The sequence below is a fragment of the Nicotiana tomentosiformis genome, chromosome 2, assembly GCF_000390325.3.
Source record: "Nicotiana tomentosiformis chromosome 2, ASM39032v3, whole genome shotgun sequence".
NCBI lineage: Eukaryota > Viridiplantae > Streptophyta > Magnoliopsida > Solanales > Solanaceae > Nicotiana > Nicotiana tomentosiformis.
The window spans coordinates 147,521,967-147,548,870 of NC_090813.1; the positions used below are offsets into that span (position 1 = coordinate 147,521,967).

The 26,904-nt window shown below is 37.0% G+C and overlaps 2 protein-coding genes and 1 long non-coding RNA gene across 5 annotated transcripts; all 3 read right to left on the reverse strand.

Moving 5' to 3' along the window:
* Positions 1 to 11,024: 11,024 nt before the first annotated feature.
* On the reverse strand, positions 11,025 to 14,697 carry LOC104106252 (uncharacterized). 2 transcript variants are annotated; one of them, XR_688565.4, is made up of 3 exons: positions 14,504 to 14,681; positions 12,423 to 12,723; positions 11,025 to 11,679 (listed from the first exon to the last, which is right to left on the reverse strand). It is a non-coding gene; the product is annotated as an uncharacterized lncRNA (long non-coding RNA). The 2 variants fall into 2 exon arrangements; XR_004509609.2 differs by lacking the exon at positions 11,025 to 11,679 and adding an exon at positions 11,946 to 12,212 and having other exon boundaries at positions 14,504 to 14,697.
* A 2,429-nt stretch (positions 14,698 to 17,126) lies between these two features.
* Positions 17,127 to 20,499, reverse strand: LOC104106253 (uncharacterized). Its single transcript, XM_009614753.3, has 4 exons — positions 19,834 to 20,499; positions 18,584 to 18,747; positions 18,377 to 18,487; positions 17,127 to 17,988 (listed from the first exon to the last, which is right to left on the reverse strand). The coding sequence occupies exons 1-4, from the start codon at positions 20,435 to 20,437 to the stop codon at positions 17,404 to 17,406; spliced, it is 1,464 nt and encodes a 487-aa protein (XP_009613048.1). The 5' UTR covers positions 20,438 to 20,499; the 3' UTR covers positions 17,127 to 17,403.
* Positions 20,500 to 22,269: 1,770 nt separating this feature from the next.
* Positions 22,270 to 26,317, reverse strand: LOC104106254 (uncharacterized). Of its 2 annotated transcripts, XM_033658685.2 has the most exons (3): positions 24,762 to 26,317; positions 23,763 to 23,956; positions 23,527 to 23,641 (listed from the first exon to the last, which is right to left on the reverse strand). In XM_033658685.2, exons 1-3 carry the CDS (start codon positions 25,462 to 25,464, stop codon positions 23,600 to 23,602), a joined length of 939 nt encoding a protein of 312 aa, XP_033514576.1. In that variant the 5' UTR covers positions 25,465 to 26,317; the 3' UTR covers positions 23,527 to 23,599. The 2 variants fall into 2 exon arrangements, with proteins under 2 accessions (XP_018629703.1, XP_033514576.1); XM_018774187.3 differs by having other exon boundaries at positions 22,270 to 23,956; positions 24,762 to 26,310.
* Positions 26,318 to 26,904: the final 587 nt, after the last annotated feature.

Here is a 26,904-nt window from a genome sequence, read left to right on the forward strand (position 1 = left end):
GCCCATTTTAGCTAAGTAGAAATATTTATCAAGGAATTTTCTGGTCATCTCCTCCCATATTCTGATTGATCACATGGGCAAGCTTCGAAGCCACTGCTTTGCATCATCTTTAAGAGAAAAAGGGAATGCCCTTAAATACACTGCATCCTGTGACACACCATTGTATTGAAAGGTGGTCATAATCTTCTTGAAGTCCATTAGATGTGTATTTGGATCTTCGTTTGGCTTCCCTCTGAAGACACAATAATTCTGAAGGGTTTGAAGCAACCCTTGCTTCAACTCAAAATTGTTTGCTGCAATTGGAGGTGGTCTAACACTTGATAATCTTTGGTTGTAGACCGGTCTAGCATAATCGCCAAGTGGTCTCCCAGGCATGGGAGCTATATTTCTGAACTGGTCTGCACCCAAGGGTTGATTTTAAGCAATTCTACGACCCCTCTCTTCTTCATAGATAATCTGTGCATCTCTAATGGCTGCTTTCTCATCATCCCGTGCAACTTGTTCTCTTCGTTGGTGTAACGACCCGACAGGTCATTTTGAGTATCACAACCCCGTTCCTCCATTTACTACTCAGTTTATGTCTCACAGTTGATTTATGACTTATCGGGTTAGTTGGTTCGGGTCCGAAAGGATTTCGGAGTGAAATGAGACACTTAGTCTCATAATTGAAAACTTAAGTTAGAAAAGTTGACCAGATATTAACTTATGTGTAAACGACCTCGGAATTTAATTTTGATGATTCCAATAGCTCCGTATGGTGATTTTGGACTTAGGAGCGTGTCCGAAAAATTATTTGGAGGTCCATAGTGGAATTAGGCTTGAAATGCCGAAAGTTGAATTTTTAGGAAGTTTGACCGGGGGGTTGACTTTTTGATATCGAGGTCGGAATCAAATTATGGAAATTGGAATAGCTTCATTATGTCATTTATGACTTGGGTGCAAAATTTGAGGTCAATCGGACTTGATTTGATAGGTTTCGGCATCGAATATAGAAGTTGGAAAATTCATAAGTCTTAAGTTTCAAGTGAGTTCGCACAAGACCTAACTTCAAATGCCTATAACTCTCATGATACGAAGTGTTATATGGTGTCTTACCTATAAAATAAAATATCTTTGAGTCTAATTTCTAACGCTTCAAACCGTTCGTCATTTGGACATTCCTACAAGACGTTATGACCAAATTACCAAAGGCTGAAAAAATGCGATTCTGTGACTAATTCTGCGATCGCAGAACCATTATGCGATCGTAGAAGTAGTTATGCGACCGCAAAATGGTCGCAAACCTGTCCAGTGAAGCCCATTTCTGGGCATCATTTTGCGATACATTTTGCGACCCCCAAACCCATTCTGCGGTCCATTATGCAACCGCAGACCTGCTTTCGGAAGTTAATTTTTCTATTTTCATAACCCAACCCCATTTTGATAAATAGGCTTGGGGACTCATTTCGGAGCAAAAATCTGATATTTTTAGAGAGAATGGAGAGTGTTCTAGAGAGAAGAAAAAGCTCAAGTGCTTTGTTCATCAAGATTTTGTTCAAGCTTTGAAATCCAACAAGAAAATATCACAAGATCTTCACCCAAGAGGTAAGGTTCTAACCCCTAGTCTTCAATTTCGAGTTTGGATAAAGATGGGTGGTTAAGAGTATGATTCTTGGGTGTAATAGTATTATTTATACATATCAATAAGGTTTATGGAAAGATCATTGAGTTCAAATGGGTAAAGATTGGGTTGAAAATGGTAGAAATCTTCAAAGAATTTAATTTAGGATTTGAAGGCCGAGTTGTGGTCGGATTTGAGTAATTTTGGTATGGTTGGACTCGTGGTTGAATGGGGGTTCGGATTTTGTGAGTTTTATTGGATTTCGAGATGTGAGCCCCGCTGATGATTTTCGGAGCATTGCTTAGCTTGCTCGACATTGGATTTGGCTTGTTCGAGGTAAGTAACTCTTCTAATCTTGGAGTTGAGGGTATGAACCCTGAATATATGTATTTCATGAATTGTTGGGAGGTGACGCACATGCTAGGTGACGGGCGTGTGGGCATGCACTATAGAAATTGTGACATAATTATTTCTGTGGAATTTTGTAGTTAAATGATCTTGGCCTTTTCCATGCGATTTTATGAGTTAAAGAAATTGAGCTAAAAATCATATTAAAAATCATGTTGAGACTATGTGCCAGTATTATTGGGACCCACATAGGTCATATTGCTGTAATTATTGGTTGTGTTGAAAATTCATACTCACTCATATTCATTTCGTTGCATATCATATCTCAGTCTCTGCTGTTATTTATTGATACATCATATCATCATTTTTGGGCTATTCTCATGACATTGTGAGCCCATTAGAGAGAGACTGGAGAGATTGATGACTGAGGGAGGCCGAGGGCCTGATTGTGAGGATATTTTTAGGATCGGGCTGCACGCCGTAGCAGGCCATGTTGGCTTTATATATATTATTACTATTATATAGATCGGGGTTGCCCTCCTGCAGCAGGCCTTATTGGCTTATATTATGGCATGTGAGTTGTCCGTGCAGCACGTGAGTTTTTCGTGCTTATAGCGCTTGGGCTGTAGGAGCCCCTCATGAGTCTGTACACACCCCCAGTGAGCGCAGTCGACTATAAACAGGGATCGGGCTGCACGCCGCAGCAGGTATTGTATAGCGCTGAGTGATTGAGTGTGCTGAGCATAGTAAGAAGGAATGCGAAACAATGAGATTGAGTACTCTGAGAGAGTGTGAGTACATGAGTGCAATCTCTAAGATACATTGCATTGACATGCACACATGACATATATGCATAGAGATGTATTTTCCTCAGGTTGTAGGGTATCACATTATTCATGATTTTTCACACACGTTGACAAATGGGCATAGTGATGCATTTGTTTTACACTGGTTATCTGGGAAAGAAAATGAGATATTTTATTTATTATTGAAAGGATTTTGGAAAAAGTTAATGTTCTCAAATTATTCATATTTTTGGAAACTTCGGCAAACGATTTGGGTTTTCATTGATGTATTTGAAAGGAAGAACTATTATTTTTGAAATCATGAATTGGCTGAGCATTTTATCTCTGTGTTTCTTCTGGTATTATTTGCTTTATGTTGTTATGGACTATTGTGGACTAGTGGTTTTGGACCCGACCTTGGTAGAAGCTCGTCACTGCTTTCAAACTAAGGCTAGGTTTGTTACTTACTCAGTACATGGGGCCGGTTGTACTGATACTGCACTTCTGCACATTCCGTGCAGATATTGGCTGCCGTTGTGGCTGTGTTTGATGGTTTTCGGATTTGAAGATGTACCTGCGTTCCTGTTGTAGCTGCCTCTTATTCAGGGTAGCCTTAGATATATAAAAGCTTTGTTTATGTATTATTCAAACAGACTATGTATTTATTTCATTTTCGCTTTGTATACTCTATTCTTAGAAGCTCATGATTTGTACTGCCAGTTCTTGGGAAAATGTATTGGTTTTAGATATTTTCTTTTAAATAATTGTCATTGTAATTGAATAGTTGGTAATTGGCTTACCTAACGGGTTGGGTTAGGTGCCATGACGACTAGTTGGATTTTGGATCGTGACAAGGTGGTATCAGAGCTCTAGGTTCATAGGTTCTACAAGTCATGAGCAAGTGTCTAGTAGAGTCTTGCGGATCGGTATGATGACGTCCATACTTATCTTCGAGAGGCTACAGGGCATTTAGGATATATACTTCCCATCTTTCTTTCCTTATCATGCGAGATTGATTCAGCTTGAGACATAACTCTTTGAATTCCTTTCATGTATTCATATGCGTACATGAGCGCTCGGTATCAGTTGTGCATCGCCGGCTTGTGATTCTATGAACGAGGTTCGAGATGTGTATTATGTGTTTTGGTGATGGGCCAGTCTTGAGGACTTGAGGCCAGGTTTAGACCGTAGCTTAAGCTGGGTAGCTTCAGTTATAGATTGTGCTTTTGGATTCATATGTTCGGTAATGTTCCTTATATGGGAGTGGAGAGTTTCTTTTCTGCCAGCAAGGCGTATATGTGGAGATTTGAAATTGAATCTGGCTGAGAAACTTGACTTGAGTGACAAGAGAATTATTGCGATCTTAGAGGATGATCGAGGTATTTTATGGTTGGTGTCACATGAGCTTGAGAAGAATTTCCATTGAACTGACTACAGCATTATGGCAATAAGAGAGTATGGTTATTGTGAGTTATCGAATGTTTTGATTTATGGCTTTGAGCCAAGTGGGGGAGTCTGCTATCGGCAAATTAATTCATGGCGATGTGTCAAAAAAAAATTTGATCTGAGGTTTACTTGGGAATCAGTGATGACTTGCAGAGGTGGAGTTCAAGAATGACTCTAGTAAGAAAATTCCTGGATACGGGTTATATTGCACTTATGAGTATATGAAAATCATGGGATGAGTGAGTTGTTATTTGTGAATGATGTAGTGCGCACGGAGTATGAATTTGATAGGTGGTATTAAAGTAGAGTTACTTCTTTAAGAGTTGTTGTGCTAATGGGGCACGTGTCCTTTGGCCTATTTGGGCGGTATAATGTGGATTTGAACAAAGGGGGTGATTCTCGAGAAAGTTCTAATGGATTCGAGATTTATATGTAACAATTGAAAATTTTTGGCGGATTTGTTTGCGGCTAAAATCTGAGATTTAAGTTGGATGGAGTCAAGACTTGTGGAATTTTTGTATATCATTATGGATTTTATATTTAGGTATCAGGAAGGTGAATGAAACAGCTTTAGACTCACATAAGGTATTTTCAGAGTGAGTGTTACAGTTGTGGTATTTATGGAGGCACTTAAGAAGAACACGGTTTCTTAAGGCCCGTAGGGCGTTGTGGTTCTATGCTAAGGTTTGTGGGGTGAGTTATAGTTAAATATCGTGGTGTTTATCAAGGAGAAGTATCAATTTGATGGCAAATTCGGAAGGGACTCGGAGAAATAGGACAACTATGTAGTAGGCTAGACCGGTGTGGTAATGGTAGGATCGATCCTTTAGGTAATTACAACGTGGTAAGACTTTACAGATGTTTTGGTGGCAATATCCTTGGGTTTTGGTGACCTACGTGGTTTGGTCGAGTTAGAGGAATTTAATTCTAATAGCTTGGTTATGTGCAAATGGATTTCAAAGTGTTCATGATGGTTTCTACCATGGTTTGAATCGGATACTTTTCTACCGGTGTGGAGAACGTGTTGTCTATTGTGATTTTCTCTTGGAAAGGAGCAAGAGAACGGTTTCAAACATATAGAGTATGTAAATTGTTGGTGACTAAAAGTTGATAATAGGACTCTTGTGTTTTTCACATGATGGCATAATAGATGTGGTGTGTTGTACGGGATTAGGATATACATGTACAGGGTGACAGTTCAGTCTTGAAGAGAAGGTAACGAATGTTGGACAGCGTGGTCAGTTTCAGATATTTCAATGGATGTTATAACTGCTTAGTAATTCCTGAGAAGGGTTCGCATGTCAGAAAGCGCATTGTGTTTTGACTTACGGTTGTTCATCGATATTGCAGTACTCACCTGGTTGATAGACTGTTGATATTCAAATTATTGCTATATGGAACAGAAGAATTATGAAAGTATTCCCCATGGGATTATCGTAAATGGAAGATGTGTTAATCATTTTAGTGCTGGAGTTGGGATCAGTTACGGTGATTCATGTGTTCGATGAATTTGGAGACTGGGAGTTCTCAGAAGTATATTGTTTCGGGGTTGGATCCTATTTGAGGTGACTATTTTATTTAAAGCCCAGTGGAAGCACAAGTTGCGTTAATTATTTGTGATAGCTACACGCTATGAGTGCACATATATGTGAGGTTGAGCCCATGTGTGGGTATCGGGGCAAGTATTCTTACTCGAAAGAATGCTTAGGCTATGATATGCCTAGGTTTGACTGTTAAGAGTAATGTTATAGAGTTTCTTATGTTCGTACCTTTGTTGAAAACTATCTGGGCTACATTTGAGGTTACAAAGAGGCTAATTCCCCCGAATAAACGGGATAGTTACTATTTCTGCGTTAAATCGCCGATTTGAAGTGTGATAGCAGACTTTGCACATGCATACACTATGGCGTGTTATTTTCTTTTTACCAGTCCAGGAGCATGAGAATCTTATTTCATTATCATATATACAAGTGTACTTGTTTAATTGTTCATGTATGATATGTTGGGACTGGAGGACTGTGACCATGCCGGGTGATTCATATTATTGGCACGTGAGTTGTCCGTGCCGTGTTTGGGAATTTTATTTCTATGATAAATTTATCTGATTCATTAATTTCCTTCCTCTACAATTGTGCACATGCACCTACGGTTATCCTCTTCACGAAATTTGAGGAGTTGGTTGTAACATTGCGGTTGTGGTGGTGCTTGTTGAACTTGCAATATGGTTCTCTTCCTTGAGACATCTCCCATATTTGGGTACACAGATTGCGCAGTTGTGGTGTGAGTTATATTGATGTGACGTGTCTGTGGGATAGTTGTGTTTAATAATATAAGGTCATTGGACCTAGAATGAGTACTATCAGGCTTGATTATGGTATATTCGGGAGGATAATATTGGAAGTCGGCTTAGGAGAGGATTATGGTTATGGCTGGATACAACTTGTTCAGGCTTATACAGTGTGTAGATGTGAGATTCGGGTCTTGAAAAGAATTCTGGATGTTAGAAATTTGGCTCCATGGTTTTTGGGCTAAGGTTGAGTTAATGATTTTCAGTTATGTTGTGTGGTCATGCCTATATAAAATAGGATGACGTGAGATCACCCCCGAGTATGTGTGTGGTAAGGTGGAATAGAGATTTGGAGGTTAAGAACAACTCTTGGCACGTTCGAGGACGAACGTATGTTTAAGTGGGGGAGAATGTAATGACTCGATAGGTCGTTTTGAGTATCACAACCCCGTTCCCCCATTTACTGCTCATTTTATGCCTCACGGTTGATTTATGACTTATCGAGTTAGTTGGTTCGGGTCCGAAAGAATTTCGGAGTGAAATGAGACACTTAGTCTCATAATTGAAAACTTAAGTTGGAAAAGTTGATCGAATATTCACTTATGTGTAAACAACCTCAGAATTTAATTCTGATGATTCCAATAGCTCCGTATAGTGATTTTGGACTTAGGAGCGTGTCCGAAAAATTATTTGGAGGTCCGTAGTGGAATTAGGCTTGAAATGCCGAAAATTGAATTTTTAGAAAGTTTGACCGGGGAGTTGACTGTTTGATATCGAGGTCGAAATCCGATTATGGAAATTGGAATAGCTTCATTATTTCATTTATGACTTGTGTGCAAAATTTGAGGTCAAACGGACTTGATTCGATAGGTTTCGGCATCGAATGTAGAAGTTAAAAATTTCATAAGACTAAAGTTTCAAGTGAGTTCGCACAAGACCTAACTTCAAATAAGTATAACTCTCATTATACGAAATGTTATATGGTGTATTACCTATCAAATGAAAGATCTTGGAGTCTAGTTTCTAACGCTTCAAGCCGTTCGTCATTTGGACATTACTACAAGAAGTTATGATCAAATTACTAAAGGCTAGAAAAATACGATTCTGCGACCAATTCTGCGATCGCAGAACCAGTATGCGATCGCAGAAGTAGTTATGCGACCGCCAAATGGTCGCAAACCTGTCCAGTGAAGCCCATTTCTAGGCATCGATTTTGTGGTGCATTTTGCGACCCACATACCCATTCTGCGGTCCATTATGCGACCTCAGACCTGCTTTCGGAGGGTTAATTTTTCTATTTTCATAACCTGCCCCCATTTTGATAAATAGGCTTGGGGACTCATTTTGGAGCAAAAATCTGATATTTTTAGAGAGAATGGAGAGTGTTCTAGAGAGAGAAAGAAGCTCAAGTGCTTTTTTCATCAAGATCTTGTTCAAGCTTTAAAATCCAACAAGGAAATATCACAAGATCTTTACCCAAGAGGTAAGGTTCTAACCCCTAGTCTTCAATTTCGAGTTTGGATAAAGATGGGTGATTAAGAGTATGATTCTTGGGTGTAATAGTATTATTTATACATATCAATAAGGTTTATGGAAAGATTGTTGAGTTCAAATGGGTAAAGATTGGGTTGAAAATGGTAGAAATCTTCAAAGACTTCAATTGAGGATTTGAAGGCCGAGTTGTGATCGGATTTGAGTAATTTTGGTATGGTTGGACTCGTGGTTGAATGGGGGTTCTAATTTTGTGAGTTTTATTGGATTCCGAGATGTAGACCCCACAGGTGGTTTTTGGGGCATAATTTCGGATTTTTGAAAAATATTAGTATTTTAATATGGAATTAATTCCTATAATTTTTGTAAGCTGAATCAAATTAATGGTGAATAGATTCGAGCCGTTTGGAAGTTGATACGCGCATAATAGAATTTCTGGAGCATTGCTTAGCTTGCTCGACATTGGATTTGTCTAGTTCGAGTAAGTAACTCTTCTAATCTTGGAGTTGAGGGTATGAACCCTGAATATATGTATTTCGTGAATTGTTGGGAGGTGACGCACATGTTAGGTGACGGGCGTGTGGGCGTGCACTATAGAAATTGTGACATAATTGTTTCTGTGAAATTTTGTAGTTAAATGATCTTGGCATTTTTCATGCGGTTTTATGAGTTAAAGAAATTGAGCTAAAAATTATATTAAAAATCATGTTGAGGCTATGTGCCAGTATTATTGGGACCCACAGAGGTCATATTGCTGTGAATTATTGGCTATGTTGAAAATTCATACTCAGTCATATTCATTTCATTGCATATCATATCTCAGTCTCTATTATTATTTATTGATACATCATATCATCATTTTTGGGCTATTCTCATGACATTGTGAGCCCATGAGAGAGAGACTGGAGAGATTGATGACTGAGGGAGGCCGAGGTCCTGATTGTGAGGATATATTTGGGAACGGACTGTACGCCGCAGCAGGCCATGTTGGCTTTATATATATTATTACTATTATATGGATCAGGGTTGCCCGCCTGCATCAGGCCTTATTGGCTTATATTATGGCACGTGAGTTGTCCGTGCAGCACATGAGTTGTCCGTCCTTATAGCGCTTGGGCTGTAGGAGCCCTCATAAGTCTGTACACACCCCCAGTGAGCGCAGTCGACTATAAACAGGGATCGGACTGCACACCGCAATAGGTATTGTATAGCGCTGAGTGATTGAGTGTGCTAAGCACAGTGAGAGGGAATGCGAGACAATGAGATTGAGTACTATGAGAGAGTGTGAGTACATGAGTGCAATCTCTGAGATACATTGCATTGACATGCACACATGACATATATGCATAGAGATGTGTTTTCCTCATGTTGTACAGTATCACAGTATTCATAATTTTTCACACACGTTGACAAATGGGCATAGTGATGCATTTGTTTTACACTGGTTATCTGGGAAAGAAAATGAGATATTTTATTTATTATTGAAAGGATTTTGGAAAAAATTAATGTTCTCAAATTATTCATATTTTTGGAAACTTCGGCAAACGATTTGGGTTTTCATTGATGTATTTGAAAGGAAGAACTATTATTTTTGAAATTATGAATTGGCTGAGCATTTTATCTCTGTGTCTCTTCTGGTATTATTTGCTTTATGTTGTTATGGACTGTTGTGGACTAGTGGTTTTGGACCTGACCTTGGTAGAAGCTCGTCACTGCTTTCAAACTAATGTTAGGTTTGTTACTTACTCAGTACATGGGGTTGGTTGTACTGATACTGCACTTCTGCACATTCTGTGCAGATATTGGCTGTCGTTGTGGCTGTGTTCGATGGTTTCCGGATTTGAAGATGTACTTGCGTTCCTGTTGTAGCTGCCTCTCTTTCAGGGTAGCTTTAGATATATATAAAAGCTCTGTTTATGTATTATTCAAACAGACTATGTATTTATTTCATTTTCTCTTTGTATACTCTATTCTTAGAAGCTCATGATTTGTACTACCAGTTCTTGGGAAAATGTATTGGTTTTAGATATTTTCTTTTAAATAATTGTCATTGCAATTGAATAGTTGGTAATTGGCTTACCTAACGGGTTGGGTTAGGTGTCATCACGACTAGTTGAATTTTGGGTCGTGACAGTTGGGTTGCTTCTCTTGCAGTCAAATCCACATTATCCCCATCGTTTCTAGCCATAAGTTCTTTGGTTTAGGATTGCCCAACCTTTTCTGATGTCTCGGTGAAATTTCTTTCCTTCCTTAGTTGTCGCAGTGATTTTTCTATCTCTGGCCCATATGGTAGCACTTCTTTCGCAGAAGCTCGAGTTATGCACCAATATAAACTTGTAACCTACGCATAGTCAAAGAACACCAAATGTAAAAAGGGGGAAATAAAATAAAATAAAAAGAAAAATTCCTAAATTAGCACTACAAACTATTTCAAACACTATTGATTGTCAATCCCCGGCAACAACGCCAAAATTTAACGAGCACAAAACATACACTTAAATTTTGCTCGCTAATCAAATATAGTATAGTATAATATCGTATCCACATGGGTTGGATTTAAATAGTATTCTTGTAGTTTCTAACTTGATTGCTATTCAAAATGATCAACAATTGAGATTTCTATGATGTCTAACTAAAATTAACTAAGAGTCTAAAGCTATTGACTAATGATGATCGAAACAAAGAGAATTATCAGTGGGAAAAAATAGGGATTGATAGGATAGGTGCAAGATAATTATTTTGGATCTAACTCTAGATACTTCATTTCTAATGTTTAAGTGTGTCTCTTAAATTCACTCAATCATTAGTTCAAACGTTCAGCAAAAATTCCTCTCTCAATTAGGTCTTAACCTCACGAGATGAACCAATTTAAGCACATGAAGATATGCAAGAATGCGTAGTGGATTGGTCTTTAGGAAAACCTCTTTTGATTATTCTCCTAACTAGGTTTAATCAATAATTCAACTAGCCTCTTTCGATTACTAAGAAGAATTAATGAACTCAACCAACAATATAATGCAAAGATATCACAAGTTATGCATCTCTTGATTACGTGAACAAATGAATATACATGCAACAATTAAATCATTCAAAAACACTTCAATACATAAAACTAGAGTTATAATCCACAAACAATCATCAATACACCAAATCCATCAAACCCTAAAGAGAATTAATTCATAGATATGGAGAAATTCATCACAGATAAAATTAAAGTATAAGAAAACATAAATTCAATCCAAACTCGTGTCTTGAGTGAGGAAAGAATGATGAAATCATTGTGTTCGTGTTCTTCCAACTCCCCTTTAGCCTCCTTAGGTCGAATATGTGTCAAAAGTCCAGAAAATAATATTTTTCCATGTATTTGTACCAAATAGGGTCGGGCCCAAACAAAATCACCTTCTCCTAGCCGAAATGGGATTTTCACTCTGTAAAAATTACACAGGCGTGCCGCATGGGGTGACGCGCCATGCGGGGCATTAGTGGGAAAATCCAAAGAGTTGGTTCTGACAGACAGCAGACAAATGGGCAGTCGTGGCGCCCCACGCGCCGCGGCAGTGGACTTTTCTCAGAATACGGATTTTTCGTGCGTTTTGACGTCCAGACTTGGTTCTCGGCACCCGAACACGATTCCGGCTTAATCTCTTGAGTTTTTACTCAGATTTCAAAGCTCCAAATAGCTTGAATTAGCTCTATAACATCTACATCACTCAGAATCACTCCTACATGGCATAAAACACACAATAAGTAAAGAACACTATCAATTAAAGCTCAATCATGAATAAAGTGCAGTGAATTAGAGTGCAATAAGCGACTAAAATATGTAATTATAGCCTACCATCAAAACTGGTAAACAGAATAGCGAAAAAGTTTGAAAGTGTACAGTAAAGCCTTAGTAGGTGTAAAATAGAGTACAATCAAGCACGTAGTATTTTTGTATTTTAGTTTATAGGCACATTATAGGATAAATAAGGTATCATACTCAATCTCCAAGCAAAACAAATAAGCATCGTTGTAATAATAATATATAGTGTATAAATATGAATACAACAATATAAACTTTTAAGGAAGTACCCGATGTGGCCCCTTATATTCAAATAATCACAGTTTACAATAATGTACCAAAAAATATGTCATTCTCAAAATTGTATAATCTAAAGGTTACATGTTTCACGAATGATAGGGGTATCCAATATACCCTTTCCTTTTTCTTAATTATCCCGCGATGTAGTCATGCATCTTTGATGGCTGGCAGCTGGTAAACAGAAAAGCCAAGATGTTTAAAAGCATACAGTGAAGCCTCAATAGGTGCAAAATAGAGTGTAAAAGAACATGTAATATTTTTGTGTTTTAGTTTATAGGCACATATAAGACAAATAAGGTATCATACTAAGTCGCCAAACAAAACATAAGCACCATTGTGTTAATAATATATGGTATATAAATATGAGTGCAACAATATAACCTTTTTCAGGAATTGAAGGAGGTTCTTGTATGGTAAGAGCAGATTGTTTCAGAAATCTTGCTTCCCAAGATGATGTTGACTGCTCTGGGACAGCAAAAATCGGACTTTCAAGAAGGTTGTGCTTTGCAGAAGCTTGTCTTCTCATACGCCGCGATAGCAACATCGCTGCCCTTCTATGGGGATATTTGACTCTGCGTATTATGCCGTTTGAGTTGCATTGCAACCTTCATTTTTTCTGCATAAGAGCACTTGTCTGTTTCTTTGGAATCCATCAGGTAGGCAAGTTTAACTTCTTTTTTATCTGTAAATATTTTTTAATGAATTATTCAAAAAGACTACATGGAATAACCTAAAAATGTGTCACCGCCCACTGTTTACCCTAAATCAAAATTACTGCCAATGAAAAGACTGATTCATTCAAGAATTTCCTCAAACACATAAAGAATAAAACCGGCCAACATATTAAACTATCTGTGCGCAAAGCTTTAGCATGCCATAAAAGATGTAACGGAGAAACAGAAGATGACAAGAAAGCTCACAAGAAAGCAACGATCCAAACTGGAAAATTTTCCAAAGTGTAAAGATAAGAACAGGAAAACCGAAGACAACAACACACTACTTACTTCAAATGAATAAATGCTTCTCAAATCAGGATATCCTCTTGGAATCATGCTAGCTCTTTTTCGTTCAGAGTTGGGTACATAGACAAATAAAAGCGTATTATTACATAATAAGTAATCGATCCTTTAGTTGGTCTTATAAGAAGCTCGTACACAAGTTACAATGCCTAAGCATTACTTATTCGTAAAAATTGCCAAGAAAACTGAAAGGATCTCAGTACATAAAATAAGTATATGCATGTAATCTATAGGAAAGGGAGAATAATGTTTCATGAGAAATTAGTTTTTCCATTTCTATGTCCTATATAAAGAATTCAAGATGCTACGAAACACAAATTGGTATTTAGTAGCTTCTACTGCTAAAATAGCATTTTCTTCTCATCATTCTGAACATCCTCTTCTACCTAAGTGAAGTAGCTTATCAATGTGAACCAAAAATAAATAGCTCTATCTATATCACAATTTCATCGAAAATGAGATGGTAACTTTACATGCAGATGTTACTTTAAGTTTCAAAGTCTCACCCACGAAGACCAAGTGTGAAAAACAAGCAATTAAAGAGCTTATCGCAAACTTAAAATTGAAATTTCTCTTCTTTTTGAGAAAAAGACACAAGCCATAGATGATTTAGTTCAATTCGTACACTTATGAGAGCCCTTTTGTTAAACCAGTTAAACCCCAAAAAATAGTAGAAATCTAAAAAAAATAAAGCCTAATTCATTCAAAAATTGCCTCGAACACCTAAAAAACAAAGGCGATGGACACATATTGAACCCATCATAATCTTCCTTCGATCCATTCGACGAAATAGAAGTTTCAATTTAGTTTTCTTCTTTACCATGGATCCATATGACGAAATAGAATTTTCAATTTAGTTTTCTTCTTTACCATGGAAGCTTTTCTTCTAACGTCATGGCCGTCGTGAAATTTGGGGAATTGATTTGTTGTTGAACTGCCCCAAATATCGTAGGAGCTCCACTTTTCTTTTATTAAGACCAAAAAGAATTCACTACTAACCACATGATTCAAATGCAAGGTAAAATTTTGTCATCTTCCATTTAGCACACCTACCATCAGAAATTGTTCACAATTTATTCTTTTTCTTTCTTTCTTCTTCTTTAACACATCAACGTTCATTTAGTTGTTTGTCATCCAAAAACGATATAATTTCTTTAGCTTAGTGATGTTGGGTGCACGCAAGGAACAAGAAAAGGGAGCTCTTGTTAGGTGTAATTAAACCTAAAACAATAGTAGAAATCTAGAAAAATGCCTAATTCATTCAAGAATTGAGGAACACTTAAAGAACAAAGGTGATGGACACATTAAACTTTCTGTGCAGCAAAGCCCTAGCATGCCATCAAAGATTAAACAGAGACACAAGATAAGAAGAAGAAAACTCACAAGAAACAACGAATTAGGCATACTGGCATACATAGACTGTACTCATGGGTAGTAGCTTACCATCATTTTCATACAGATGAATGCCAACACCACGTTGTTTTATCTATTTCATCCTGCCGCCAATCGTGAACTTTCCGACGCCTGATCGATGATGGTAAAGAGGGTTAAGCAAAGAGGTATAAATAGAAGGCAGATGCTTGTTAGGCGGAACCAGAATTTAGAGGTAGCAAGTATTACAATTTTCTTTAATTTAGGCCAAATGATTAATAGAGTGTGTCTCTTTTGAGTTTATTGGGCGACTTAATAAACATTTTTATTTGTAAATATAAGAAAAGAAAAAAATTTAATTAGTATTTTAAATAAGGAATCACACTTCTATTATTAACAATACATGTAAAATTAATATATTATTAGGAAAATTATATCTTTTTCTATATATAAAAAATAAAAATAAAAATTGCACAGTAAAAGAACATCTTCAAGAAGGGAATTACACCAATCGAAATTTCTTTTAAAACAAAAAACAAAACAAAAAATCTTAAATAGGTCAATTATACCCCATAAGTCATTGTAGAATTAGTTTTCAAAAATCAAAATCATAAATTTCATGTTTTTCTATGTAATGCTAACAAAATATTTCATCACAACTTAACAGTCATGAGATTTAAATTGAATTTATCAACCATAGAATAGTACAAATTTTATGATATAAGAGTAATAAATAAAACAATTATGAAAAATTAAATTTGATCTCGTTCCAAATTTCCCATTGAGACCAAGTTTTCCAATTTTAAAAGAAGAATATACTCTAATATTATATTGATTGACGAGACGTGAGACGGTGTGAACACGCAATTAGAGGTTTGGAGTCCGACCCTAGAATCTAAAGGTTTCAAGTTGAGCAGGACCAAGACAGAATACTTGGAGTGTAAGTTCAGAGGCGAGACTCAAGAACGAGAAGGGGAGGTGAGGCTGGACTCGCAGGTCATCCCTAGGAGAGGGAGTTTTAAGTACCTTGGGTCTATTATTCAGGGGATGGGGAGATTGATGAAGATGTCGCACATCGTATTGGGGCGGGATAGATAAAATGGAGACTCACTTCCGGTATTTTGTGTGTCAAGAAGGTGCCATCGAAAAATAAGGGTAAGTTCTACAGAGTGGTGATCAAACCAACGATGTTGTATTGGGCTGAGTGTTGGCCAGTCAAGATCGCTCATGTCCAGAAGATGAAGGTAGCAGAGATAAGAATGTTGAGATGGATGTGCGAACACATCAGGTTAGATAGGATCAGAAATGAGGTTATTCGCGATAAGGTGGGTGTGGCCCCTATTGAGGATAAGATGCGGGAAGCACGGCTTAGGTGGTTTGGTCATGTGAGGAGGAGGTGCACAGACGCCCCGGCGAGGAGGTGTGAGAGGTTGACATTTGAGGGCCTACGGAAAGGTAGAGGTATGCCAAAGAAGAGTTGGGAGAGGTGATTAGGCAAGATATGGCGCAGCTTCAGCTCACCGAGGACATGACCGTTGATAGGAAGGTATGGAGGTCGAGGATTAGGATAGTAGAGTAGGTAGTCTAGAGTGTTCATAATAGTAGCATTGGTATGCAGTCTCGCTTTTTGTTGGTAGTATTTTTTTAGGAATAACCGTTATTTTCTTTCATTGTTGACCTTACTGTCTTTTTATTTTTATTCTAATTTTATATGGCTTTTTAGTACTGTCCCTTCTTGTCTATATTTTTATTAATGTGGTGCTTATACTTTCTTGAGCCGAGGGTCTATTGAAAACAGTCTTTCTATCCTCACAAGGCAGGGGTAAGGTCTGCGTACACACTACCCTCCCCAAACTCCACGGTGTGGGATAATACTTGGTATGTTGTTGTTGTAATATACTGTTGTCATTTGGCACATCGGCTAAATAAATGTTAAAGATTTCACAAATTACTTTAAACACTGCAGCCATTGGAGTCGTCCTTGAGCATGATGGAAGTTTTGAGCTTCCTTCCAAAGGTCGTTGCACTCTGGGGAGATGAATTTAAGGACGAAGTATAAAATTTACCACATCTTTGTTGATTGAAGGTGAATAGGAGCTTGACACAGTGGTAAAAGTTGTTGTCGCATGACATGAGAGTCACATGTTCAAGCAGCGAAAACGGCATCTTTCAGAAATGCAAGGTAAAGCTCGTACATAGGATCCAATGTGATCCGCCCCTTTCCCGGAGAAGGGCCGGATCACATTGGATCCTATGTACGTAGTTTTACCTTGCATTTCACAAATTACATTAAACACTACAGCCATTGGACTCATCCTTGAGCATGATGGAAGTTTTGAGCTTCCTTCCAAAGGCTGTTGCACTCTGGGGAGATGAATTTAAGGACAAAGTATAAAATTTACCTTGGGAGTCACATGTTCAAGCAGCAGAAACGGCCTCTTTCAAAAATGCAAGGTAAAGCTACGTACATAAGATCCAATGTGATCCGGCCCTTTCCGGACCCCCCCCCCCCCCCAAAAAAAAATAGCAGGAGCTTAGCACCGGGCTACCTTTTTTTGTTGATCAAGGGGTGATAACAGCATTTTCTCACTAAAGTTAGTGATGGAGATGCAATTGTTTGATTATAAACGACCAGAAGCAGTAGAGAATTGTTAATAGTTGATCGAACTAAAGCCACAAGGCAAGTTCCAACAAATGGAAAATGAAGCGTAGAACTGATATGCTATAAGAAGCTATAAGACATAGAACGTATCATTCTTTGCATATCATCCCCACTCTCCGGAATCCTCTGTGCATTCACGAGGACAAGTAACGTACACAAAAAATTGCTCCACCAAAGCTTTTAAGACCCTTTACATTGATTAGAGGTCAAATAAACAAAAACTACACAGCAAAGATGATATACTGAGAGAAGGATAAGGGGAGGCAATAGAAGCACTCTGCTCATAAGCAATATATCTTTGAACTTTGGACTACTGAGGAGAGATCTCCAAAAGCAGGCCAAAATGATCACTAGGCAAAACAGGTAGTGTAAGTCTCTTAACTTCACTCTTCACTTTTTTCTCTTTGACATATGTGAGATGTGGAATTGCATCCTTCCCAATCATACTAATAGCACTTATACTGAAATCTTGCAGTTTGCAAACGAACCTGTCCAAACGTTTCTGCAGTGTCCGGTTGGCACTTAACATTTTGTTTGACTTGGTGTCGTATGTCCAACCAATTTCTTCAGGCTTCATTTTTGCCCAAGCATCAACCCACCCATCAGGTAGAGGAAATTGACCATCCAGTTTGTCATCCCAGTTCATATCACCACAAAAAATTACATTTGGCTTTGTCTCAAGTAACTTCACAGCTTCATTAGCTTGCTCCACACGTTCCTTGCTGAACATTTGATCCCATTTGGGTGGCCCAGGGCAGGGACTCTCAAGATGGCTGGTAGCAACAACCAACGTCTTATCTTTCTGAACTTCGATCTCAGCAATACACAGTTCCCTTCCCATTATCGAATTGCTAAATGGTTTGCAACTGTAGGATTTCACTCCAAGTTTGCTTAACTGCAAAATTTTGTCAAAGACCAAGTTTAACTATAAAATGGACTAAATTTTCAAAAACAAAAAAATGCAAGGATTCATGTTGAGCAATTATTGAGATGTTCCAGATTAGAAGTGAGAGTAAACGACAACACTAAAGAGAGACTTTTAGTGGCTAGGGTCAACATGAAAGCTCTGTTATGCTAAGTGAAAACTGAGGCCTCTCTAGGTATAATATGAGAACTAATTATCTTCATTGTAGCAAGAACTCCAGAACAATCATAAGTGCTCAAAGCAGGTGTAATAGATGATATACCATGGTCACAAAGAAAAAGAAAACAAAACTAATCATCATATTATCAGCCCTAAAACACATCAAATACCAAATATGCAAGGCGTACTAACTAATCACCTGTATGCAGAAGTATCCTCTCGTAAGTTCCATCACATTTGAAATTGAACAAGAATACATTTTCCACCAACTAGACTGCTGAAAAATGTCATAACTTTCTGGAGTAACCTCCTGAATGGGTGACAAAACAACAAATTATAGAGTCAATAACGTTCATGCAAGGAATAGTTTCTCTTTCAAAGTTACATATATGTAAATGATGATAACCTGAAAACATATAACATCTGGGGAATGCAGTACAATAAGGTCACCTAGAGCTTCCATCCTCTTGGGCATCTCTATATCTGCAAACCATACATTATAGGTCAAGATCTTCAATGCTTTGGAGTTATTGGCTGATAAAGTTTTGCCTGGTTTCTGATCCACCAAATCTGCAACACAAATCACTGCACTTATAAGTAGGGAAAGAATAAGGCAGCATAAAGTCAAAGTTAAGAGACCAATTCATCCCAAAAAGTGAACTCTTCCAACATAAAACCTAGATTTCCTTGGATAAAAAAAGTGCGTAATAGCATCACATGGCTTATTACAATAAACCAAACAAAGATGTTGGGAAAAGTTTGGAGATCAAGAGTTTCACAAGCCAACAATTAATGCAATGTTTTAGGTGCAATACAACAACTTAAAAGTTCACAAATAATCCTTTTCAATTGTGATAAACATGCTAAACATCATAAATCCCAGAAAAACCACCTTTTCCCATACAGTACTTTTATTCTTTTTTTTCCTGGGAGAAGTTCCGATTATCATATCTCTGTACATGATCCAACCAGTCTACAAGATCATGAAGATCAAGAATCAATCAGCAAATTTCGAATTGGGGCACACAAGGGAAAGATGGGAATTGCATATCTTCTCAATCAAAAGACTATTACTTAAACAAATAGATTTATTACAAATATATCATGAAGCAAGCACAACTAGAGCCGCTGGTTAAAATCTGAAATCAGTGGTGAAACGGGGCTGAACTCTAAGAGGAGTTCAAGATATCACATCAGTCAACTAAGCCTCACACTCAAACTAGTTGGTGTCAACTATGTGGCTCCTATACATCTATTCCAGTCCGTCCCATTTCATTCCGATACAGTTCAAAACATCCACATATTCAAGAAACCACCCCTAAAACAGTATTTGTGCTAAATCCAACAAAAAACCAACAAAAACAGGACATCTTTTATCAGCTAATTTCAAAGACAATTCTCCATTCTGCTCCATTTGGTCCCAATTCATTCCAACGTGGGAGTCCAAAACGTATCCAAAAAAGTTACTATTCTCAAGAAATCGCCCCATAAACAGTATTTGTGCTAATGCAAACCTACTCCAAGACACTATTATATGCAAGAAACCAATAAAAAAGGAGTCTCTTTTATCAGCTAATTCATGTTAAAATATTTATTAAAAAAACGTAAGTTCCATAGACAAAAAAACAGAATTAAACAGAAAGAACTTCAATATACCCGAAATGTCAACCGCCTTAGTTGCAGTCTTAACACCCCTATATCCCACAGAATCAATCTCATCCTCCTCAACCCCAATTGGGTCCTCTCTATTTTTCCTCTTGGTTGCAGCATTTACACATCTAGCCCTAACAGACTCCTTAATATCATCATCAACCCTAATAGGAACCCTAATACTATTTTTCCCCTTGTTATTACAAGGCCTCAATAAAGGCATAAAAACACTGCCAACAGAAGAATCCAACTCATCATCATCATCATCATCAGTTTCAAGATTAGCAAGTCCAGAAGCTGAAGCCCTAGTGCCACATACATCACAACTAATACTGTGGTAAGGGTTCAAAAAGGTGCAAGCTTTACATGCCCATTTGAGTTTCGTGACTGAAATTGATGGGTCTGATGAGATGGAGGGGGGTGGGTCAGATGAACAGATTTGGCAGGATGATTTTTGGGATGAAAGAGGAGGGTTCAAGAATGTGCATCTTGAACATGACCAAGAAGACATGGTTGTGGTGTAAACTAGGGTTTTGATAGGGTTTTGGGGGAGAAGAATTGGTTTGATTATGGGTAACAAGTGAAAGGGCATTTCGAATATTGAAACCATATGTTTGCCGCTAATAAGTTGCGGTTGCGTTAGCCAAGATGTCGGCAGTGCACGTCTACCCAAGAATAGTAGAAAATGATGGTAGAAAAATAATCCTTAGCCAAAAAAAGGTAGAAAAATAAAAAGAAAACAAAACTAGAAAAAGAAAAAAGAGATAATGAAGAGATTAAAAATAAAATATTATCCATTTGAAAAAATTATGAAAAAACTAAGGGTGTGTTTGGTATAACGGAAAATATTTTCCATGGTAAACGTTTTCCAAGAAAAAGTTTTCTTGGAAAACAAATAGTAATCTTACTCATTTTTCGATATTTGGTACGCAAATTAAGAAAAATAACTTCTCAAAAATACTCATAAATGATAATTTAGATACAATAAACATGAACCAATAAACTTTCGAACCAACAACCTTCCAAACCCACAAATTTCATAAACTTCTAAACCGTTAAACTTTCGAACTCGTAAACTCTATAATTTTTAAACCCGCAAACTTCCAAATACATAAACCTCTGAACTCATAACTTTGGAACTCGTAAAATTTCGAACCTGTAAACTGAAAAATAAAAAAAAATCAGAACTGAAAATATTTTTTTAAAAAAAAAATGTGTGGGGGTACAGAAAAAACAGAAAATCGAAAATACAAAAAAAAAAAGTAACAAAAAAATTTGCGGGGTGGGAGAGGTGGTTCAGAAAAAAAAAAATAGAAAATTGAAAATACAAATAAATAATTTTTTGTTTGGGGGGGGTGAGGTTGGGGTTAGATGTGAGGGTAGGTGGAGTTTTTGGAAAATGTTTTCCTAACTATTTTTGTGGAAGGTATTTTTCTCCAATTTCAAAAAAATGTGATATCTAAGAAAATATTTTTCAAACTATTTTATGCAACCAAACAGTGAAAAATGGGAAAACCGTCATACCGAACACACCCTAAATCAAACGTATCATCCCATGCATATAACTTTTTCTTCAACTGGCTCTGCACTTGAATAACAAACCAAGTGAAAAGCTATTAGTACTGAGTTTAAATCCTTAGAAGGGATCTTTACACAAATAACCAATCATATTCATTGTTTACTTTTTCTAGTCATATACAAAAATTATATATTCATTATATATAATTATACATATAAAATACATAAATTATGCATACCCTATACTCCACGGGCTATTTTTACCGGCTATTTGGGTTAATTATTCATTCTTCTTTTAACTGACATAAACTTATCTCTTGAAATTTTATTTATTTGCGTAAATACAAGTGGAGGCTCTACATGCAAATGAATTTGTCTCTCCAATTTCTAATTATGGAGAAACAGCTAAACTCTACTTGGGTTAAAAACATACATTAATTAAAACAACTATTCCTAATCATACGAAATTTATCCTATGTAAAGAACTAAATTTATTATTTTCTTGTATTTATTATTTAACCTTTTTTAATAGAGTACAAAACTTTATGATTTTCCAAAAAAGTACTTTGTCCGTATTTATAATTTTATTCAGTATAAAATGTACTTAAATAGTAAAAAACGCGATCGATATTTCTCTAAAGGATTCACACTTTTAAAATATTGACTAAGATGGTTGAAGACTTTTATATATCACATTTTATTCTTCTATTAAGTTGGCTTAAATAAGATCAACAATTATCATCTTAAGGAACTTAAACTTACCTTTAATTTTTATTTTATAATTCAAAAGCAATTTGTTAATATAATATTTATGTAAATTTTAAAAATTATATACTTATTGAGATAGGATACACGTGCAAGTGTGGGTACCCAAAGACAAGTAATCTTAATTATGCCTCCTACGTTCCTCGTAATGGATCCATATTTACTAAATATAACGATAATCCAATATTAAACCAAACTGAGGAATTACAACTGATTTATGGAACAAAAAAAATGGAAAATAAGAAAAGGGAGGTTCCGGATTGCTATAACAAAATAGCTAATGAAAAGAAAAGACAAGTTCTAGCTTAGCCTAACAACTACACACTCCTGTTATTTATATTTCCTCTATTTCCTTCAGCACTGTAATATTTTAATGAATTTTCTCAACCCGGATCCCACATCACATATTGGTATTTACTCAGTTTAACAACTGGCCCAAATACCAGCCCAATAGTATAATTGGTAAAAGGCATGTTCATAACAATACTCCCACCCTCAATAAGAACCTTGTCCTCAAGGTTCGAGTTACGGAATTTGCTCTCAAGAATTGTCTTTGCTTCATTGTGCATAGGCAATATATCATTAGAATTCAATTCACTCCAAGGATGCCTCAAAGCACCATCTGCAATAATTTGACTATAAGGCAAGATTAAGCCTTTTATAGTGAAATACATATCTCCCGTGTCTTCCAGATTCAAAGCAAGCTTCTGTCTGCCATTTGTAAAACCAGTAAATATAGTTTGAAGCAACAAGACTCCAACATATGCTTTTAATCCATGTAAGAGAAATAGTACAAGGAAGAACATCAATAATTGGGCATTTACTTCAACAGGCTCTTCCCACACAACATTCATTCCCTTGGCCTTGCGTAATGTAATATGAATATAAATTGTTTGCCTTTGATATCTGTTCTGAAGGAGCATTGTAAAACCTTGCAAGAAAGCCCATTTCCAAGGTGATGTAGAAGTGTCAAAGAAATTTAGCTCTTGTCCATAACTCTGCATATTTTCCTTATTAGTTGCACCACAGCAGCAACTCATCCAATCATCAAGATATTGTTGATCTTCACTCAATTTACACAAAACGCAGTAACCTCAACCTGTTGAGCTTGTAGGTAGCAACACACAGAAAATGACACCAATGAGGAAATTAGGAAGACTCAACTTTCTGCTAAAGCAGGTGGTATAGACTCCACAACAATTGACAAAAATAGGATCATTCATGACAAAGACAAAAAAGTAAGCACTATGGCCAACTTGTCTTTGGTAAGTACTGCCATATCCCATCACGTAACTTGTGGCTCTTGGGATATCTCCTAGAATGTAGTCCACCTCAATAACAATATCAAGCGTTGACATTGTTTCCAAGAGCAAAGCAGCAAACGATAAAGCGTCTGAAAATGCAGGGCTAGATATGGCAAGCATGCTCAATGTAGGTTGCAGAATATTTTTAGCCTTCTTGTTGGACGGTTCAGTATCCCATTTGGATTTCAGTTCAAGCAATGCAGATGAATCAGTAACTCCAAACTTAGCTGTAATTAAGTGAAAGAGGTCATTGCTTGATGAGTTTGGATATATCAATAGGCACATGAGGAGACATATATCACAACTCATAGCTATGGTATATAAGGACATCACATAAGATATTGTCACCTTTGTGGTCACATAGGTTATATTCCTTGTAGCAGACATAGATTCAGGACATGGTAAATTTCCATAGACACCATCTTCAAAAGAAGTAGTAGCACCCTTAACCTTATGTGCCAACAATTTAAACAAATATGCACCACCACAAATGGGAAAGAGGCCATTGAGCTGCACCAGTTTCAAATAAGTTGCACAAAATCCTGCATAAAAATATTGATCACTGTCATAACCTTCTGCAATTGTTCAGCCACAATAGACAAGTTAGCGATGCCCAAAGCAAGCTTTCTAGCAGGCAATGTCCTCAAGGGTTCTACATACGTCAGTAATGAACAAAACTCTTCAAAAAGTTCAGCGACCACAATTATGTCAGCATGACATGAGGTAAAGCACCAAGGTGCAATAACAATCTCACGACAAATAAAGTAGGGTGGTAAAGGTTTCCTAGCAGGCCAGATTCTATATCAGACCAAGATCGACTTGAAACTTCTCTGTGCTTCCTATGACATAAAACATGTATTAAGGGGTGTGCATCTCGCAGATGTTGGAGCACAGCTTTTGGTGCCTCGAGTCCTCGTGAAATGTGGTCTGTATGAGTTATCAACAGATGGATCTCAGATTCAGATTGAAGAAAAAATAAACTGAGGATTTGAGAAGTGAATCTTGCTTTGTCTTCAACTAGCAATCTGGGAAGCCCTCTGCCATCAGCAACAAACAAGTTGTTTAATATGTTGTGGTCGTCGTCATGATCAAAATCAGAAAGTGCACATGAAGGACCACCATCTAGTAACATCCAAACAAAACTATCCAGTATTCCGTAAGATGCACAAGAATTTGTAAAACTATCACTCTTTTTACCACCCATGTCAATTCCCCTTGAATTAGCCTTATATCCTTGCCCATTATCGAATCAATTGTCCACACAGCAACAAATAGCAAACATATAGTAATGGTTTAAGCAGATAGCAGTATGCCCAACAAGTATTCGAGCAATGCGAAACTTCTTACTGGGGAACTCAATTTGGTTGCATTGTCGGATATCAAAGGAATCACTTACTTGACCAGTATCTACCCACTTGCAATTGGGTAGTCTAAAATCAGGTGGAAATGAAGCAGTAGCTCTATTACAACCATAAAATATTATTGATGTTACCCAATCCGATAGTGTATAGAAAACCATACAGCCAAATTCCATGTCAAGCTCCTGTATAAATTCGCTGACCCATAATTTTCCTTCAACTTTGCTCATGCAAATAGCAGTATGACTAGCACAAGCTCTTATTGCACTGTTCGCGATAGTCTCAATACCACCCCAGGGCGACTTGGTGTCAATTCGTTGTAAGCTTTCAACAAATAACTTGTCCGTAGGGCTTGAGTTTCCATTTTTCCACTCAGATTTAACCATAGGGGTAAAGATATTGGCAACGGATAACTCATGGAGGAACATCCTGGAATGGTCGCACGGTTGGGACATTGTGTGTAACAGCTGGCCTGCAGTAGACACCATGGATTTTTCTCCCAATGCCATTGTTGATAGTGGTGTAATACATGGAAGATTCAACTGAAGACTATTATCAAACACAATTTCTATACTGTCAAACACACGTCCAGTTACTGAACCGGGATAAAATGGAAAATGAAGTAACATATATTGAGCAACCACCTTCTCAGAGATTAGACTATACCGAAACGCTCCACTATAGTCAGGCATTTCATCGAACAGTGAGGAAGCAACACCAGATTTCTCAAGGTCTGTGAAATTAGGGGCAATGGACAGAGATTCATGCCGCTTAATTTCTGACTTTGTGTTTCTAGTAACAATCACAAGTAGCTGCGAATTAAGATTTGTCGTCACGAAATCTTCTTCCTTTGTGGTATTATCGTCCAAACCAGAGTTCAACTCAGAGTAAATGACGACTGCATCAGAAATATTTGCAGATTCAACAGACAAAATGACAGCAGCACTAGAGTGCTCAAACTCTAATAGGCTGGGATTTTATTTGGTTTGTGGATCAACAAACACCTTGGAGAAGCAATGAGGCATTTGGTCGAACACCAGGGTTGCGGTCATGTCTGAATAGATATGTACTGAAATTGGAACAGCCATATTAGTCTCCTCATCGATTATTTCAGCAAATATAATAGAGTCGCAACTCATGTTCTGCAGTAGTGATTGATCTGGAGTTGGAGGTGGAAAAGTGGGGCACGGGGATGGAAGTGGAGTCGGAAAAAATGGTTGTTGGAATGGGTATCGAGGAGGTGGAAAAGAAGTCACCAAGTTGGTAGAGGAGGGACAACGAGAGCACTAATATAATGGATCCATATTTACTAAATGTAAGGATAATCCAATATTAAACCAAATTGAGGAATTATAACTGATTTATGAAAAAAAAATAGAAAATAAGAAAAGGGAGGTTCCAGATTGCTATAACAAAATAGCTAATGCAAAGAAAAGACAAGTTCTAGCTTAGCCTAACAACTGTACACTCCTGCTATTTATATTTCCTCTATTTCCTTCAGCACTATAATATTTTAATGAATTTTCTCAACTCGGATCCCACCTCACATATTGGTATTTCCTCATTTTAACAACTGGTCCAAATACCAGCCCAATAGTATAATTAGTAAAAGGCATGTTCATAGCATTCCTCTTCTGTTCCATAGACTATAGTCAGTTAATATATCCTCAAAGTCTCTACTAGATGGAATAATGAAAAATGTCCGTTTGTCTTCCATGAGAAATTAAGCCCAAAAGTCATGAGAAAAACTGATCCTTCATGCACTTTTAATATTCAAATTAAACTTCTAAGATGCCAACTAATTAAGTTTATTAACCTCTTGAGATCCTCATAGAAGGTTAGTTAGAATAGTGGCTGGTATATAAATCTTACCTATATACATTGACTATATGAATACTTTTGAAGTGTCAAGTCTTGTGATTGCTATAAATATAATAATAGGTTATTTGCTTTGTTATATTTACCTGCGCTAATGGACAATTTCAGCAGATCATATATGTAATATGGTCATTAATTTGGCTTCTTCTTAAGTGGGGGGTAAATTTTCATGACATTTATCATGACATAATATCCACTATAACAAAATTTGTGGATCATGACATTTGTTATGATATAATATCCATTATTAGGCC